Here is a 19,088-nt window from a genome sequence, read left to right on the forward strand (position 1 = left end):
TGAAGGGATGATGAGTTGAGACTTAACTTTTCTTTTGAAACCTTATAGCTGTGACAGTTAACAAGTCGTCCAATGCACTGCACTAAGGAAGTGAAGAGTAAACCATTTCACAGCTTTTCCTCCCCACTCAGCATGCAGACTCACTCTTTTCTTCTAATCTCCCCTAAGCTAAGAAGGCCCTTTCCACAAAAATCACCCAACCTCCCCACAACATTTTATTCCCTATGCTAGTTCCAGGACAGTTTTCTCCTAGGTAAGCTGCAGAATTCGCTTACATCTCCTCCATAAATCCCTGCTGTTACTAGTAATATGAGGTCACCTCAGGAGCTACAGGACAGAGATCAGTGAGGGTTTCTGGAAGTAGGGTGGATTTGGGGGTTGTTCCTGGCAAGGATCCCTACTTGGTCTCTCTTTCCATCACTTCAGGAAACCTGCATCTCCCTCTGTAAATCTGCCATTTGCTAAGCAGTACAGACCAGTGGTTTAACTTTCAGAAGGGCAGAACACCCACAAATCCAATGGAAGATGCAGGTGCTCAATACTTCTGAAAATCAGGACCCTAGTAATGACCTAATTCTATGGGCTAAACTATAAGATCACCTTGACCTAAACAAACCATATTTCTATAGCTACTACAACTGTAAAGTAAGAATCTGAAAGCAGTTGCAAGAATAAAATGGGACAAAAACTAGCCTGTGGGACTCTAGCTCTAGAATTAAATGTATTTAGGATAGCAATGTAATTGTGGACAGTGGGTGTTTTTTTATTGTTTTCCTTACTCCTATGTGAACACTTGGTGTGAATGTAGTTTGGCATGTGTGCTTGTGCACTACATGCTCTAAGAAATTGCTAATCATAGAATATGATTAATACCATATTTTGCTTCCTGACCAGATGACAAACTTTGTTGTTGTTTTTTAAAAAGGCAGGTATATCTGGTTGGACAGGGAGCCTAGACTGATGCATAAAATTTGACAGTTCACATAAGGATGTGGGTAGCTGCATGAACAGCCATTACTCAGACGTTGGTGCGAATCCCAGTCTAGAGAAAAGGACACTAAGATGGTAGCATCAACCTGCTATCTTGAACACAAGTGAATGATTATGAATACCCTTGCACTATTCACTAGCTCAGTTTAAGAGCATGGTTACAACAAAGTTATCTGAAAAATCTCTGCTTTAGTGACATCTAGTGGTCAGAAGTATCCATGTCTATCAAGCTTAGGCTTTGTCTACAAGCAAATTTGCATCTATTTCATTAAACAGTTTAGCGTAGGTGGTGCAACTCCCTGTGTGGACACTTTCTATTTCTGTTTGAGTGGCTTATTTGGTTTAGTTTAAACCTGTTCCTAATTGATTTCTGCTAAACCAAAATAATCCTGATGTAAATTGAAATAAGAGGGATTGTCTCTGTTTAAGTTCACACCTTCACACCTATGCTACACAGTTAGGTCAACCTAAGGCAGTTTGTCAACCTATGTCAGTGTCTACACTGCAACCTTGCTCCCGCTGATATAAGTGACCTACTATACCGCCACGAGAGGCTCAGGACTCATGTCAGTCGAGTTAGAAGCCAGATATTGGCTTTGGGCTGTCTTGTCAATTTCATGTATCTGCTGGCACTGTGAATTTGACAAGAAAGCTGGCTCCCCAGCTGGGCTGCTTCTGGGTCTCCACTCTAAGGCCGGCTTCTGGCTTGGGTGGCCACCCATGATCCCCACCAGAAGCATGGCAGCCGACTGGCTTCCAGGTGTGGATCTCCCTGCCGGAGGCAAGAAATCCCAGGCAGCTGCCCATTCCCCAACTGGGAGCTGTGCAGAGCTGAGAGCTCTGGCACCCAGTCCCACACACAGCCCCTCTTCAGTTGGTGGAAGCACTCCTCGTGAAGATGCACACCACCGCCAGAAGGAGGATAGTGTGGACATCAGCCACCACGGTAATAACAGTGCAGACATGCCCTTAGACTGATCTCTTGGTGTAGACAGCACCCAGCTGACTGTGGTGAGGTGGCCTGTCTGAAAGGCAGTGACAATTAGCTTTAGGTTCAATTTCCATTGTTTGTCAATGTAACCATGCACACACACCAAGTTTACTGTCTATAAGCTATGTTATTCAGCAACCATCCAAAGCAATACAGCCAGTTTATTCTCACCTGGACGAAGAGGAGGTTTCCGAATGAGCTACAGCCTGTCTTCACACTGAATAGGTCTTGAAGCATTTTATAAAGGTGGTGGCTGTTATTCTGACTTCTCTCACTGGGGATACTGAGACAGAGGAAACAGACGTTAAGAACCAAATTTTCAAGTGTCCCCTATTTTTGGATGCCCAACTGGATAGTGAGGCCTGAATTTCAGAAGTGCTGAACACCTACAGCTAGTATTGAGTTGAAACAGTAGTTACACAACTCTTCTGAAAATTGGGCCGGGGGGGGGTCTAATGCAGGGCAACCAAAAGTAGTGATTTTTTTTTTTTTAATAAAATACATGCTTTCGTCAAGGAATCTTGCAGGTGTGAACAGAATCTACGTCTCCTAGCTCAGAGTCCCCTTTTCTAATCACTAAGTTCTCTCCAGTACTCAGCCAAAGAAACTGAGCTGGATGGTAAAGATTGCTACGGGTGGCGGGGGTGGGAAGGATTCTTCCCTCCTCCATATCCGGACTGGGAAGCAAGTGTAGAAGCTAAAATACTTCATAAGCAGTATGCTATCCTAATGGCCGGAGTAGCCTCAGATCTTATGTAAGTTTACTGTTCCCACCATCCATGCAAGTGCGGAGAAGAACCAAATGCACATAATGTAGCAGATGATCTTCTGCCTCCTCAACTACCATTGCAAATGTCATGCGAGGGCGACCTCTGCAGACCTGGGGTAACCTACCCCTGCACAGCAAAACCACACAATTCCAGACTCCCCTTCACAACTGCAAATGAAAGGGCAGAATAGGCTCTTTTGACATATGTATTAGGACTGGGAAAAAATAAAGCAACACCCTTTAATTAGTTTAGCTCTGGTACTCTAATCCCATGGTGCCAGTTCTTGTGATCTTATTGTAAACTTAGCAATATTTGATTTCCTTAAAACCCCAGCTTCTGAAGTCAAATAATTACATGAGAATCTCAGATTTCATTTTTTTTTTAAGTTTGTGGAGAAGACATGACCTGAGTGCACCCCAAAAGCTCAGAAACTAGAAGGGATTTTTTTTTTTTTTTTTTTTACATCTTGTGATTTCTTGGGACCTTACTTATGATTCTCAAATGCTTAAGGTTAGCATTAATACAAATATCATGAAGGAAGCCCAAAAGGGATTACATAGATACTCCCCATCTGCCAATTGGGATTTCAATGTCATAGTTAAACATCTCGTGACCAATCCAAATAGACCAGAAGAGATCAATTAGCCTATATTCTCAACAGCAAAACTGAGTTCAGGCTGGGACTAGCTTTGTTGTCATGAGAAAAATTGCAGATGACTTGGAAAATGCCCTGTAGCAAAACCAGAGCAGCATTTTCAGTTTATCAAGATTACAAAGCTCTAAGATGGGTCGGCAACCTATGGCACACACCCCAGGCCCCTGCCCTGAGCCCCCTCACACACACCCTGCCCTGAGCCCTGCAGCCCCACACACACCCCAGGCCCGTGCCCTGAGCCTTATACCCCATCACACACACCCAGCCCTCTGCTTGACTCCTTCACCCCAACCCCAGCCCTGACTCTGGCACCCCCACACATACCCAGGTCCCCCACACCCCATGCCCTGACACCTGCACCCCCTCACATACCCCCAGCCCTCTGCCCTGACTCTTGCACCCCCCACATTCCCCCCCAAGCACCAAATGGGAGCTCCTGCACCCTCCCCACATTCCCACCTGCACCCCTCGCACCAAATGGGAGCTGCCCAGGTAAGCACTCCACACCCAAACCTCCTGCCCCAACCCTGAGCCCCCTCCCTCATTCTAGCTCCTGGCCAGACCCTACACCCCAACCCTCAGCCTGCTCCTTCACCCCCCGCCCTATGCTCAGTGCAGACAGAGAGGAAGAGAATGGGCCAGAACCAGGGAGAAGGTAGGTACCCACTGTATGTGGGCAGGGCCGGGACCCAAGACCTGCAGCAGGCTGAGCGGATCTGGAAGCTGGGATCCCGGCTGGCAGGAGTCGACAGATGGAACCCCTGAGTGGCAGCGGGCTGAGCCGCTCAGCCCACTGCCGGTCTGGGGTCCCTGCCGCAGACCCCGCTCAGCCCGCGCCGGCCTAGGTGAACAGAACCCCAGACCAGCAGCGGGCCGGCGGTGTAAGATCAACATTTTAATTTAATTTTAAATGAAGCTTCTTAAACATTTTGAAAACCTTGTTTATTTTACAATACAACAATAGTTTAGTTATATAATATATAGTTATAGAGAGAGACCTTCTAAAAAACATTAAAATGTACTACCAGCACGTGAAACCTTAAATTAAAGTGAATAATGAAGACTCAGCACACCGCTTCTGAAAGGTTGCTGACCCCTGCTCTAAGATGTCAAATCAAACATCTTCTCTCATTACCCACCCACTGAAACGTGAAATAATTAGCACTTTTACAGCACTTTCCTTTTTCAAAGCACTGTGCAACCCTACTTCAACCTATCTTATAAAACTAACCTTAGCAGCAAAGAACTCTCTCATAGTCTGAAAAGGCCAAGAGTCTCATACTTTTAAGTGAATAGAAAGATATCAGGCCCTCTGCTCAGTGCTTGTTGTGGAGAAAATCACCCTCTGATGAAAGATCCTCAGTTAATTCTATTTTTCCTGGGAGCTTCTACAAGGTATCATCGTTGTCCATAAATGTCACCATGGATGGGGAGGTTTGCTCCCTGTCCCAACTCTTTGCCCCTGGCCCCCAGCCTCCCCCCCCTGCTCCCCCCCTCCCCCCCCCCCCCCCCCCCCCTCCAGAGATTCCCTGCCCCCCCCCCCCCCCCACATCTCCCCGCCTGCCTGTCGCTCGCCTCCTCACTCCTCCACCAGACCACCCCCCACCTGCCCCCTCACCGCCTGCCAGACTACCTGTCTGCCTATCGCTAGCCTCCTCACTCCTCCACCCAACTCCTCAGACCCCCGCCAGACCACCCCCACCTGCCCGCCTCCTCCATACCCCCTGCCCGCTGCAAGACTCCCACGCCAGCCAGCCTGCCTCCTCACCCCCTGCCAGACCCCCTGCCTGTCTGCCACTCACCTAACCCCCGCCAGGCCCCACCACCCACCTCCTCCCTCTTCTGCCAGACCCCCCCCCCCACCGTGAGACCCGCCCCCCCCCCCCCTCCCCGCCCGCCAGACCCCATCACCCACTGTGAGGCCCCCCGCCCACGTCCTCCCACCCCTGCCAGACCCCCCCCCTGCCCACCTGCCGTGAGATCCGCCTGCCCACCCCCTCCAGGACTTCCAGAGGGGAAGGGATGGAGAGGAGGAAGAAACACCAGGCAGCAGCAACAGCAGGCAGTGGGGGACTTGGGGAAGGGGCGAAGCAGGGAGGGAAGAGGCATGGCCACCTCAGCCCAGTGGCGAGTCGGCAGCAGCTTAGCCTCCCCTGGCCTGTTATACCCGCCACTCATGAATGTCACCTACTGAACTCCTACAGCTGTGCTTAGGCAGCCACAGCAGAGGAAATAGCATGTGCTGGGGACAATAGTCGCTTCCCCTCTGCTACTATTCGAACAGCAGGGTCCAGTAGAACCTCAGATTTACAAACACCTTGGGAACGGAGATTGTTTGTAACTCTGAAATGTTTGTAACTGAACAAAATTTTATGGTTGTTCTTTCTAAAGTTTACAACTGAACATTGACTTAATAGAGTTTTAAAACTTTACTATGCAGAAGAAACATGCTGCTTTTAACCATCTTAATTTAAATGAAACCAGCAGTTTCCTTACATTGTCAAATCTTTCCTTTTAAACTTTCCCTTTTTTTAAGTAGTTCACATTTAACACAGTACCGTACAGTAACTCCTCAAGTAAAGTCGTCCCAGTTAACACTGTTTCGTTATTAGGTTGCTGATCTATTAGAGGACATACTCGTTTAAGGTCACGCAATGTTCTGTTATATGGTTGTTTGGCTCGCCCGCCCGGCATTCCAGCTGGGGAGCGGGGGCTTACCCCACTCCGCCCACCTGGCATTCCAGCTGGGGAGCGGGCAAGCCCCTGCTCCCTGGCAGGAGCGCCAGGCGGGCACAGCGGGGCAAGTCCCCATGCCCAACCCTACTACGCCCCTGCCTCAATCAAGCTTCACAAACATCATTGGTGAGTACAGTATTAAATTGTTTAAAACTTATACTGTATATGTATATAATGTCTTTTGTCTAGTGAAAAAAATTTCCTTGGAACCTAGCACCCCTCCCCCTTTACATTAATTCTTATGGGGAAATCGGATTCACTTAACATCATTTTGCTTAAAGTAGCATTTTTCAGGAATATAATTACAACATTAAGTGAGGATTTACTGTACTGTATTTGCTTTTTTTGGGTCTGTACTGCTGCCTGATTGCATACTTCCAGTTCCAAACGAAATGTATGGTCGACCAGTCAGTTCGTAACTCTTGTGTTCATAACTCTGAGGTTCTCTTGTACTTCATGCAAGAATTAAGAGACAAGCTGTTCGAATCAGAAGCTTCATTGGCAACTGGGAGCCTGTCATAGGCTTTACCTCTAGAGCACCCCCTTTGGGGTGGGTACAGGTGCTGTTTCTCCCCTCACCAGCTTCTTCTGGAGCAGGGCATGAAAAGAATGGTCTATTTCCAGCTACCACTATCAGGGAGACAATTCTCTCCTCCCCCAGGTCCAAGTGAATAAGGTAAGGTGGAGCAGTCAGTCTTACAGCCCACAGTTTAGGTTCATCCTACTCTCCTTGCCAAGCAACTGATCAACAGCCCCTGAGCTAGGTCTAAGTTCTCTAGGCTTTTATGAGGCTAATGGGCCCAGGCTGAGCTTCCTGGGCTCTACAGAAAATAAAGGAGAATCCCTCTACTTGTCCAGAGGGCCATCAGCAGCCGTATGGTGGGTTCAGAAAGCTCTCTGTCCCAGTTCTACTTCCCTCTGAGGTGCACCTTCCCCCGAGCTTGGATCCCTGTTTGTTTTTTGTTTTTTAAATCCTTCTCTAGGTTCAGCAAGCCTGGGTTGCAGCTGATTGTGCCCAGAGGATCGCGTTAACCCCTTCCTGATGGGGTGGGAACTTCTCCCACCACAGAACTGTTCGAGTTGTTTTATTGTTATACTGATTTCTGGAGCATTGATCCCTAGGACATCTAGACACACTAATTACAAAGATAAGTACACAAAACAAAGTTACTCAGTACTAAATAAATCATATGGGTTTCATATTGTGTCCTGAAGTTCAGCAGCTTTGAGCTCTGACTACTCCTGGGGGAATTCTGCGCCACTGCACAATGCAGAATTTTGCAAAAATTAATGTTGTGCGCATAGAATTTCCTTTCCCCTCCCCCCAGAAATGGGCTGCAGAGATGTTGGCTGCCACTAGGGACCGCTGGACCCAGCAGAGCCCAGCTCACAAATAGAAGACAAGGCCGAGGAGAGGGGAGGGAACTAGAGGGTTCCCAGCAGCTGCAGTTCCCAGCGCACCCTGAAGGAAGGAGGCGGCGGCGGCAGGTAGGAATCTCCGTGCAAGCTGGAGATCCAGCATCAGGCTGTTTCTCCCTCTAGATCCCGGAGCTCTGGGGGGCAGAGGTATGAGTGTCAGGGCCGCGGCTGGCATCTGGGGGGGTAGGGGATGTAAGTGTCTGGGATGGGGGGACTGCGGCTGGGCTCTGGAGGGGGTGGTGAGAGTGTCTGGGCTGGGGGGGCCCATGGCTGGGCTCTGGGGCAGAGGGGGTGTGAGTGTTTGGCCCCCCGGCTGGGCTCTGAAGGGGAGGGGCAGAGAAACAGGAACTGGGTTGTTGTAAGGATTTCTTTAACTCTCTACTTCTGGGGGGAATTTTTGTGTGTGTATGTATTGTTACAGACATAGTTGCTGACAGGTATTTTGAAATAAATTACCAAAATTATTGAAACTGGAATAATGATATAGTGTTATTTTGACAAAAAATGTGCAGAATTTTAAAATATTGTGTGCTGAATTTTTAAATGTATGGCGCAGAATTCCCCCAGGAGTACCTGATAGACTGTTATGGAGAACTGGTTCCACACACAAGGAGCCTGTCACTAAGAAAGACCTGTCCTCAATGGGGAGGCAAACTCTGGCACAGGAATAGTGGGAGAGGCTAATGGAGTTTTTGCTGTTTTTGCATATATTGGGCCAGATCAGCCCTCTGTGCAAATCAGAGCAGCATCTGTTGTTGCAGCTGGGAAGAGCAAGAGTGAAGATGAACTCTGGCCTTTTTTCCCCAATGATGGTGGTTGGGGGTGGGGTGCATAGAACTGTTGTGCTGGTTCTATATCATCAGTGGATTCCCCTCTATGATAGGAAAATTAACAGGTAGCTGGTTAAGCTGAAATTACAGCCCCATTGAGCCATGCAAAAGGCCATATCACAAGAGAATTGGGCCCAGAGTGTTCAAATGGGGAGGATCCAGAAACTAGACCTTCAGCAGCCTATAGATGAGAAACATCTTTCAGGGAACTGGATCCCAGATCGTTCATGGCTTTCTAGCATAATGGACACCTTGACTGACATCAGAAACAAATGGAGAATCAAGTATAGAATTGACACCCACATTATGTTCATACTTGTTTGCACCACTCAGAGGTGAATGGACATCTTCTGCACTAGCCAGAGCTTGTCATTGGACAGCAAGTTTTACTCTAAGGTAATGTAAATGTAACAGGATAGCTGCCCCTTAAGTTAAATCAGGCTCACCATTCCTGTTCCAATCCAGATGTGTCTTAGTGTGGTGTAATGAGGAGGGAGTGTTATCCCTCAGAGTTACAAATGAGAAACACCCTAAACGCAAGAGAGTCCACAAGCCACTGTCTAGTTTCCTCATGTAGGAGATGCCCTGAAAGAGAGTTTAGAACTCTGAGCCCAGAGAGGGAGTTCCCAAGAACAGAAAACTATGCTGAGGACTTCAGGGAGGGGATGGCCGTGAAGGAAGTGATGAGACTTTCCTAGTGGAGCCAGATCAGGCAGCCAGAGAGTCACCTACAAATTTCCCTTGACCAGAGACTGGTGGCTGGAGAGAGCTGAAGGCTCTCCGAGGTGGAGAGCTGAAGCTAGAGGACCAGAGAAGGATGAAGGCTGATGTAGAAGTGAGCCCACTGATGTCTCCAAAACTGAAAATTAAGCAGAGAAACAGTCCAGATAGAGGGGCTGGGGTGAGGTGCAATGAGAGATGCTAGACCTATCCCAGAGAAATGGATTGTGGTGAGAGATGCCAGAGCTGTCTTGGTGTGCTGATGGACTGTTGGGACTTGAACAATTTAAAATATGATTTGGAATGTACTGGGGAATTCTGGAGTATGTGGGTGGGACTTTTAAAATAAATTAACCCATTTTGTTGATCCTTTTTGAACAACTGTAGCACTCACTGTTTTGGAACAGGTACTTGAAATTTGATAGGAGAGTTGCCTTTGGGGCATGGATGTTCCTTTTGCCATGGGGTGAAAATCCACCCATACATGGGCAAGTTAAGTCTTTGATAACTCACAGTTCACACATTCTCAGTATAAGTATCTTTGATATTTAACAGCTAAAATCTCCAAAGATTCCATCCTCACGGAGCATGCCTGAGTCTCTCGGTGCTCCTGGTGTGACTGGATTCACATAAGCAATCCCTTCAGACTGATCAAGTATGTTCCCTCCAGCCCAGGACTAGAGGTGAAGCCAGTCTTTTCCTCAGTGGCTGCTCCCATTGGTGATGGATCCGGGCATGAGAACTGAGAGCAGGGAGCCTGTCTGTTCTGTGCGCTGTGACTACATGATCCTTTCATGGCACCCAGGCAGCCATCTGATTTGAATGCAGAGGGAACAAAAGCCAGGACAGAGAAAGGACTAGATTGGGATAAAGAGTCTGGTCAGACTGGGACTGGAAGTGGGGAAAAGAGAAACTAGAAAGACTGTGCCTAGCATTGGGGGAGGGAGCCTAGGACTTGAAGCCAGTAGGTGAAATGGAGGGAGCCAGTTGGCTGTGGGGAAACACTAAAACAGATTGGACAAGGAACTAGAGGGAGACTGGGACTGGCTGGGCAAAGAGCCAGGGAAGCAGTGTGTAAGGAGACTGAGACTGGATAATGATTATTTGTATTACTGTAGTGCTTAGGTGCCATAGTCATGGACCAAGACCCCACTGTGCTAGGTGCTGTACAAAAAGACAGTCCCTGCTCCAGAGAATTTACAATCTAAGCCAAGACAGGGATAAAGAGAAGCTGATGAAAGAATACAAGGAAACAAAATGGGTCAGTATGAAAGGCTGGGCTCAGTCCCCCAGCAGCCTGAGGAGCCTAGAGAGGGGGACTAGAAATGAGATTGGACTCTAGATGGGGAAGGTTCTGAGGGCTGGTCTACACTAAAGCTGTAAATCGACCTAAGTTACATTACTTCAGTTACATAAGTTATGTAACCGAAGTCTATGTAATTTAGGTCAATTTACAGCGTTGTCTACACCGCACTACATCGACAGGAGACGCTCTGCTGACAACTTACCTTCCGCCTCTCGGGGAGGTGGAGCACAGAAGTCGAGGGGAGAGTGCTCTGCCATCGACTTAGCTTGCCTTCACCAAACCCGCTAACTCCACACCACTGCATCGATCACAGCAGTGCTGAGTTAGCCGTAAATAGAGACAAGCCCTGAGTTCTACAGCGAATTCTTTCCCTGATAGCTACCTAGTGGGTCTTGCCCACATGCTCAGGGCAAACTGATCACCATATTTGGGGTCAGAGAGGAAGGAATTTTTCCCTGGATCAGATTGGCAGAGACCCTGGTGTTTTTTGCCTTCCTCTGCAGCATGGTGCATAGGTCACAGGTAGGTTTAAACTAGCTTAACTGACAGATTCTCTGTAACTTGAAGTCTTTAAACCATGATTTAAGGATTTCAATAACTCAGCCAGAAGTTAGGGGTATATTACAGGAGTGGGTGGCTGAGATTCAGTGGCCCGCAATGTACAGGAGGGGGTCAGACTTGATGATCACAATGGTCCCATCTGACCTTAAAGCAGTGGTCCCCAAACTTTTTGGTCACGCTCCCCCTCCCCTTACCCAGTCCGCAACCCCCTTGAGCTGTGGCCAGGAACATGGCAAGCACTGCAGCTGGGACCACAGCCAGGGGCTGAGGCCAGGAGCAGGGCCGGAGTGGAGCTGGGGGCAGAGCAGGGCTGGGTGGCACTCCCTCCCTGCCCCCTGCTGCGCCCCCTCCCACGTTCCTTGGTACCCCCTAGGGGGGCATGCCCCATAGTTTGGGCACCACTGCCTTAAAGTCTATGAGCCTAGGAGCCAGAAGTGGGGGGAGAGAGACCAGATGAGCAGCCAGGAGGGGGGAACTGGGAGGGGACATAGGGAGAGGGAAGCAGGACTCAGAGCTGGAGCAGGGATGATTAGGCCTGGCTGGGCAAAGGGACTGGGATTAGGGGATGAAGCCAGGGGATGGAAGGGGCAGGACAAGGATAGTGACGGGCAGCTGAGTCTGTGACCAGTGGGCCTCTAGGGCCAGAACTACGGCTCCTGAGTGTCAGCACCCAGTAGGGGATGGGGGGTAAGAGGCACCTATATAAGGCAAAGCCCCAAATATCAGGACTGCCCCTATAAAATCGGGACATCGGGTCACCCTGGCACCCAGCTATGCCTCGACCCCCAGGCAGGGCGTGGTCCCCCCCCCGGGATAACAACCTTATACTGCCACCAGTCCCCTCAGCACAGGAGACAGCGGCCCGCGGGCGGAGCCGACGCCGTGCCTGGCCCGCGCGGGCGACCTCTGAGGAGCGCGGGACCCAGCGTCTGGCTCCCGGGCTTGGCTAAGCGAGACACCGCGCTCGCCCAAAGCGCCAGGCGGGCGTCGCGCGCCCTCGCGAGGCGGGAAACTGCCGTTTTCAGGCTGCCCGGACAAGCCCCCCGTTCCCGCCCACGGCGCGTGCGGCATGACACTGCATGGCCCGACAGCGTCTGAGCGAGAACGAGGCTGGGAATCTCAGCAACCGAAGCTCCAGCCCCCTCCCCATCAGTGTCCAAATGGCACATGCGCAAAGCGCGCCATGAGCGGCTTGGATTAGCGGGCGCATGCGTACAGGCATCGTGCGACCCGTGCGGGGCGGTTGAGGTTTGACGCATGCGTGCACAGCAGGGTTGGGGGAGGGGCATGCGTTAAAGGTTAGACTGGATCTCACAAGCGAGTGTACACGGAGGGGGGGGAGAGTGGGAAACTAGCGCATGCGCAGAGATAGCAGGCTTCTGGAGCGTGCGTGGCGCGCGGTCCAGGGTGCCGACGCACAGGCGGTGGCGGCGCGTGGGGGGGGGTGGGGAACCGGCGCGTGCACGGCGGTGGCGGGGGCAGGGAGCGGTATTCCCGAGCATGCTCCAAGGGGCGGAGCGTACGGGGCTCGGCGCATGCGCGGAGGGAGGCGAGTGGGAGGCGCAGGGCCGCGGTGGCGGCGCTCGGCGAGGGTAACAATGGCAGCGGCAGTGACTGCAGGTGGCGGCCCCGGCCCCGGGGCGGCGGCGGGGCTGGCGGCACTGTCCGTATCGCGGCGGAAGGACGGCGGCCCCACGGGCAAGTTCTGGGAGAGCCCGGAGACGGTGTCCCAGCTGGACGCGGTGCGGGTCTGGCTGGGGAAGCACTACAAGAAGGTGCGGCGCGGCGCGGCCCGGCCCGCGGGGACTGGGGAGCTGAGGGAGCCGGGGGGGTCCGGGGAAGCGCTCCAGGAAGGGGCGGCCCGGCCCGCGGGGCCTCGGGGCTGGCGTAGCCGGCGAAGCGCCCCAGGTAGTCCGGGAGCGGTAACGAAGGGGGGTGGTGGGAGCGGGATCCCGGCCCCAGGCGGGCTGGGGTTCGGCGGGCCCGGTGGACCGACCAGCGGGCTGGTGACGTTACTCTGCAGCGTTGGCTAGCCCCGGAGCATCCCGCTCCGCTCCCCAGGCGGTGCTGGCTTCGCCAGTCCCACCCCGGTGCCGGTCTCTCCGCTTCAGCCTGACCAAAGCCACACTGAATAGAAGTCTTAACCATCCGGTTGAACGTAGTTTTCACCGGTTACACAACTTTATAGGGAGCTCTCCTGATCTTGGTCTTCACTGTAGTTTCTTTGTGTGCAGCTGTTGGAATATATAATGAGTAAACTCAATGGACTGTAAACTCCGTGACATGTATAGCACCAGCACCACGAGGCGCCAGTTATGCTGAGCATGATTATCCTATAACGGAGAGAAACTGTGGGGTTTTAAGTTAACTCTTATTAAAAACTGCATTGCTGATGCTCTTTAGCTTAGGTACTTGCACAGCCTGTGTTACTGCAGTATCTGAGTACAATCTGTTTATCCTCAAACACCCTTATGGGATAGAAGGAGGTGAAGTGCTGTTATCCCATTTTACAGATGAGGATTGACTCTCAGAGAATGACTTGTCCAAGACCTTGTAGAAAGTCTGTGGTAGAGTAGGGAATTAAACCCAGGTCTCCTGAGTCCCAGGCTAGTACCCCTAACTATCTGGACTATCCGTTACTTCTATAACCTTATTAGGTTCAGGGCTCCGTTGTCTAAATATAAAAGAAGAAGAATTGAAAAATTTACCCAGTGACCATTTTTCTGAGGACTGACTGTGGCTTTATCTGCATGCAAACTTGTACTGGTTTAACCAATGATGTTAAGTCAGTGTATTTAATCCAGAGCAAAACCCCTTACATACAGTTTTATTTCAGTTTGAATGGCTCATATTGATTTGGGTGAAGTAGATTCTTTATAGATTTAAGCTAAACCAAAATAACCTGCTTTTAAATCAAAATAAGATTGTCTGCACAGGGTTTTGCTCTGGTTTAACAAAATTGTTTTTAAACTGATTTGTAACTCCAGTACAGCTTTCTGATTATATACTTGTATGGCTAATACTCTCTCAAAACCACGACTCCTGCAATTTAAATAAAAATACTTGCTAAACTGTATTTAAAACATGCTAATTAAATTCTTATTTATTAAAGCTTTAAAAAGTTAATTATATATCTCTTGCTTTTGTTATACCTTTCCTTGCTCACTCCATGTCTTTTCCAATAATAGCATGTAAAGTTATCACTTGTCCTGCATTATCTTATTCAGTGTCTTTTCTCTTTCACCCCATGTATTTCCACTCGTGTTCTCTACCTTATTTTTTAGTCTCTCCATATTGTATTTCTCTAGTTTATCCCATCTTCTCCCTTTTCCCCTGCCACAATTCATGTGGGTCTTTGAAGTCTTACCAGATACTTAGTACCAGAGGGCTACTAAGCCTTCTAGCCAAAGTCCCAGATGAAAGTTGAGGAACATTATCTGGAGCAAAGCCCAGATGAGAAGCCAGATATTTCCCCATACTTCACCTAAACTGCTGGGGGGAGGAGAAAACCTGCTGTTCCTGGACTATGATGGGATTCCATCATTTATATCAACCTGAAGCCTAATTGGTTTCTATAAGCATGAGGTTTCGCCAATATTTCTGGGTCCTGGAAGAAAGGAGTGTTCTTTCACTCCCTTTCCCAAGATTTCCATCCCAGAGTCCCTGGCTAATGTGAGAGGAGATTGTTTATATACTGCTTTATCACTTTTCTAACTTCAGTTTGTCCTCCTTCCTATGGAGTAGAATCAGTGCCTGCCCTCTTGCTGTTCAGAGCTTTCCACAAGCAAGGGTATCAAAATGTTAACTCAGTTCTTGTTAATTTCACTGCTGCACATAGGATTCTGGATTGTAGCTGTGAAAACTGGCAAGAACTTTTTCACTGTATTGTAGCTTGTTAAGGCTCTTAGTATCAGGAGGGGATCGGATCCATCATAGTGTAGGCTTAATACAGCAATTAATTGGTTAAATGCGAAGGTAATTTTAACCATATGGCCAGACACTTAATATTTTTCTTACATGAAAACTTAAATTCTGCAAACTTGATAGGATTTACCTGGAAAAGATATCTAATCATTCTTAGCAAGTGTGTTTTTTTTTTAAGCCCTCTATAAAAGAGAGGTGAATAGTCTGTTTAAAAACTGGAAACAAAATTAAAAACTGCTTCTCCATTTTGGCAAACAAGGGGATTTATATAGTCAAATATCTTGAAATGTTAGTAAAACTAGAGCATCAGATGTGAATGTTTATCTTCTTTCTATTAATAAGACTAATAGCAGTTTTCACAGGTTACACTTTTTATAGTGAACTATTTTAGGCTTACTGTATTAATGCCAAAACTTCCATTGACTTCAACTGGTGCGGGATAGTGTCCTTAATAAATTGAACAGTTTGTGTCTGGTTGAAAAATGTGTGGCCTGCATGACACATTAATACTGTAGAATCCAGGCTTTTTAAAGAAAAATTAAGTTTCTAGCTTTCGATTACGCAGGTAATTTTCCAGCTGTGAATCAAATAAAAATCAATGCAGTGTTGTCTTCCTGACTCTGCAGACAACCTGAAACTAACTCTTAAGGCTGAATTCCCTCACCCTTTATTAATCTCATTAGGCTATCAGTTCTAAAGACCAATGATGATACTAACATCAAAAATAACTTTCATTATTGATCATTTCAGTGGGATACATGGAGGAAGAGCATGGGAATGAAGTCCACAGAAGGTGGGTGGGAATTGGGAGTTGCTGTAGTGAAAGAAATCCAGAGGGAAGAATAGAAGATGCACATAAACACAGGAAAGAGAAGAGAAATCAAGAAAGGAGAATGGGGAAGGAAGAGAAACAAAAAGCAGATACAGTGGTTGCCTTATTTTTCCATTGACTAAGTTTGGGTAGATGAATTAATGTGAACAATTGATCCATAAGTCAAGTAAAATTGCTAGTTAAAACAGTGATATTGTTAGTGATACTGAATTGATGGCAAGGAACTCTAATTAAAAGTTCAGTGACTACAAAAACAGTTTTATTCATGATCTGTGTGCAAATCTATTGACATAACTGGGAGTTATACTGCCGATTTAAAGTAGTAGAGAGTCCTACATTTCTACGCCCACCCTTTGACCATAATAAAAAATGGAATTCAGACCTCTCTTCTGAATGAGTTTGATCCCCATGCTTTATGTGGTGGGGTTTTTTGAAGGCCTAGTCAATAATTTGGAGTGTTAAAGCCTTTTATGGTCAGGACTGAGATGTTCTTCAACCTAATGCACATAATGTAGGACAGATACTGGATAAAATACTATTTTACATAGAAATCTGTAATTCAAACTATGAAAAGTTGAGTAATTAAATTATTTAATATAGTTTATTTATAGTTCACTAATGCTCAGATACACCAGTTATCAGGCCCTGATGTGCATGTACAGCAACTAGCATCATGTTATATTAATGATTACATAACTGTTTTCTATTAAAATATCTCTATCTACTTTATTCTGGGACATTTTAGTTCTACTGGAAATATTTTCTTAAAATCATGGATGGTCTTTAATTTCAAACACACATTTTCTTCGTTTAACATCCAACACTTCTTGTGCTGAAGAGATCAACAAATAGCTTTGGCATTAAAGATTATAGAATCAAATAACTGTAGCGCTGTAAGAAACCTAGAGAAGTCATCTAGTCCATCCCTCTGTGCTGAGGCAGAGCCAAATATACCTAGACTATTCTTGACAGATGTTTGTTTAACATGTTCTTAAAAATCTCCAGTGCTGAGGTATTCCACAACTTCTCTTGGAAGCCTATTAAATAAATAAATTAATGAATGGAGATATCCTATCTCCTAGAACTGGAAGGGACCTTGAAAGGTCATCGAGTCCAGCCCCCTGCCTTCACTAGCAGGACCAAGTACAGATTTTGCCCCAGATCCCTAAGTGGCCCCCTCAAGGATTGAACTCACAACCCTGGGTTTAGCAGGCCAATGCTCAAACCACTGAGCTATCCCTCCCCCCGGAGCTTAAGTACCCTTATAGTTAGAAAGTTTTTCCTATCATCTAACCTAGGGCCTTGTTTACACTGCCACTTTACAGCGCTGAAACTTTCTCGTTCACGGGTGTGAAAAAACACACCGCTGAGCGATGCAAGTTTCAGCGCTGTAAAGTGGCAGTGTAGACAGTGCTACAGCGCTGGGAGCCACTCCCCTCCTGGGGGCAGTTTTTTACACCGCTGAGAGAGCTCTCTCCCAGCACTGGAGCACACAGTCATGGCAGCGTTTTAACGTGGGTAATGAAGACATACCCTAAATCTCCCATGCTGCTGATAAAGCCTGTTACTTATTGTCCTACCTTCAGTGGATATGGAGAACAATTGATCGCTCTCCTTCTTTATAATAGCTCTTAACAATTTGAAGACTTTCCAGTCCCTCCCTCAGTAGTCTTTTCTCAAGGCTAAACATGCCTAGTTTCCTAACCTTTCCTTACATAAAAGGTTTAGAAAACCTGACCTAATCTTTGTAGCTCTCCTGTGGACTCTCCAATTTGTCCACATCTTTCGTAAAGTGTAGCAACTGGAACTGGACACAGTACTCCAGCTGAGGCCTCACCAGTGTCAGTAAAAGCAAGACAGTTACCTCCTGCGTCTTACATACGAGACTCCTGCTAATACACCCCACAATATTAGCCTTGTTTCATAGTTGCATCACATTGTTGGCTCATAGTCAATTTGTGATCCACTATACCCTCAGATCCTTGTCAGCAGTACTACTGCACAGCCAATTATTCTCCATTTTGTAGTTGTGTATTTTATTTTTCCTCCCTGAGTAAAGTACTTTGTACTTGTCTTAATCGAATTTCGTGTTGATTTCAGACCAAAGATGTAGTCCATGGGCATGATTTTCAGTTATGTTAAGCACCTCCAAGTCTAGCCGCAGTCTGCGGGTGCTCAGTGCTTCTGAAAATCAGGTTGGTGGCTACAGAAAGCACTGACAGATGGTATGGTGGAGATCTGCAATAAAAACAAATGGGTAAACAGCTGGTGTGCTGCCTGAGAATGCAAGCAACATGAGGATTGGCTGTCTTTTGAGTGTGTTTAGTGGGTATGATTTGGGATTCTGACTGAATACTGAAGTAATCTGAGCCACAACATTTTGTTTCTCAAATTGGTCTAATTTTTACTAATGCAATAGACTAATTTTGTTTAATAAAACAAGGTTTCTGTTTTTCCTTTATTTTAATAAGGGGCCTCTGGGCTGGTTGAAAGAGTTGGCTTGATGGCAGTGGTGCTCATAGTCTGCTATTTAGCCACAAAACAGTTACAGCACAGACATCAGCAGTGCCAGTTTCCTCTCCCCCCCCCCCTTCTGTTAACATGCCTCAACCCTGACCTGGAGGGATGTTCCATGTTGCTTCAGTCCTTTGCAGCTCTGTTAGTGTTAATTTTAGTGGTTTGTGACATGTACCTGTAGACTGAGACCACCAACTTGTTTCACATTAGCTACAAGTATCTGGATTGGGAAATTTGTCGTCATCTCCAAACTTGTTCCATAGTCTCTTATCAGTGCCATTGGAACATTAAATTAGCAAGTGTTTCTCTGCTAGTTTCTTTTGAACTAATCTGAAAATAGATTTTTTTTTTTTTTAAAGGAGCTAAAGACGCAAATCTAGTATTGTTACTGTTCTGCTTTTAGCTCAAATCATTGAGTCTAGATATGGTTAATTGTCAGGAAAGTGGTGGTCTTTTGTGTGAAAGTGCTACAACATAGTTGAGTTATTTAAGGGTAGTGATAGCCTTAAAGTTGGGTTTCCTTGCTTTTGTATCCAAATCTGACATTTTAGTGTTGTTTCTGCATGTGTCTTACATTGTTTCCTGTAGTGCCAACGGTCTGCCAGGTGAGTCTACAAACACAAAAGAAGGCATAGTCTTTGCCCTGGGGCAGCTTACTCTAAAACTTTTTATTGTGTTTCCTTCTCTGCAGACTCATACGCTGCCTCTGCTTGTTATGGGCGAAAGTAATATGAAAATGAATGATTCTTGTAAGCTTCACTGTTATCTCCTTCCCCAAAAAATCAACTATGAATCAGCTGGCAAATAAGAATCTGGTTGGATTAATATTGCTGGCAA

General features: G+C 47.2%; 1 protein-coding gene and 1 long non-coding RNA gene across 4 annotated transcripts in view; one reads left to right on the plus strand and one right to left on the minus strand.

Annotated features, from left to right (window-relative positions):
• The window catches only part of LOC117871901, a 34,259-nt gene extending 23,514 nt beyond the window's left edge, over positions 1-10,745 (minus strand). For both annotated transcript variants that reach the window (XR_004644353.1, XR_004644352.1), the window contains exons 1-2: positions 10,620-10,745; positions 2,153-2,264 (exon numbers count right to left, since the gene is read on the minus strand). This is a non-coding gene — a long non-coding RNA (uncharacterized LOC117871901). The remainder of the gene's footprint in view (positions 1-2,152; positions 2,265-10,619) is intronic.
• A 1,765-nt stretch (positions 10,746-12,510) lies between these two features.
• Positions 12,511-19,088, plus strand: part of SMARCC1 (SWI/SNF related, matrix associated, actin dependent regulator of chromatin subfamily c member 1) — a 157,394-nt gene continuing 150,816 nt past the window's right edge. For both annotated transcript variants that reach the window (XM_034759721.1, XM_034759722.1), the window contains exon 1: positions 12,511-12,753. In XM_034759721.1, coding sequence (XP_034615612.1) covers positions 12,514-12,753 — 240 coding nt within the window. In that variant the 5' untranslated portion in view covers positions 12,511-12,513. The remainder of the gene's footprint in view (positions 12,754-19,088) is intronic.

The sequence above is a fragment of the Trachemys scripta genome, chromosome 2 (assembly GCF_013100865.1).
Source record: "Trachemys scripta elegans isolate TJP31775 chromosome 2, CAS_Tse_1.0, whole genome shotgun sequence".
Classification (NCBI taxonomy): Eukaryota; Metazoa; Chordata; order Testudines; family Emydidae; genus Trachemys; species Trachemys scripta.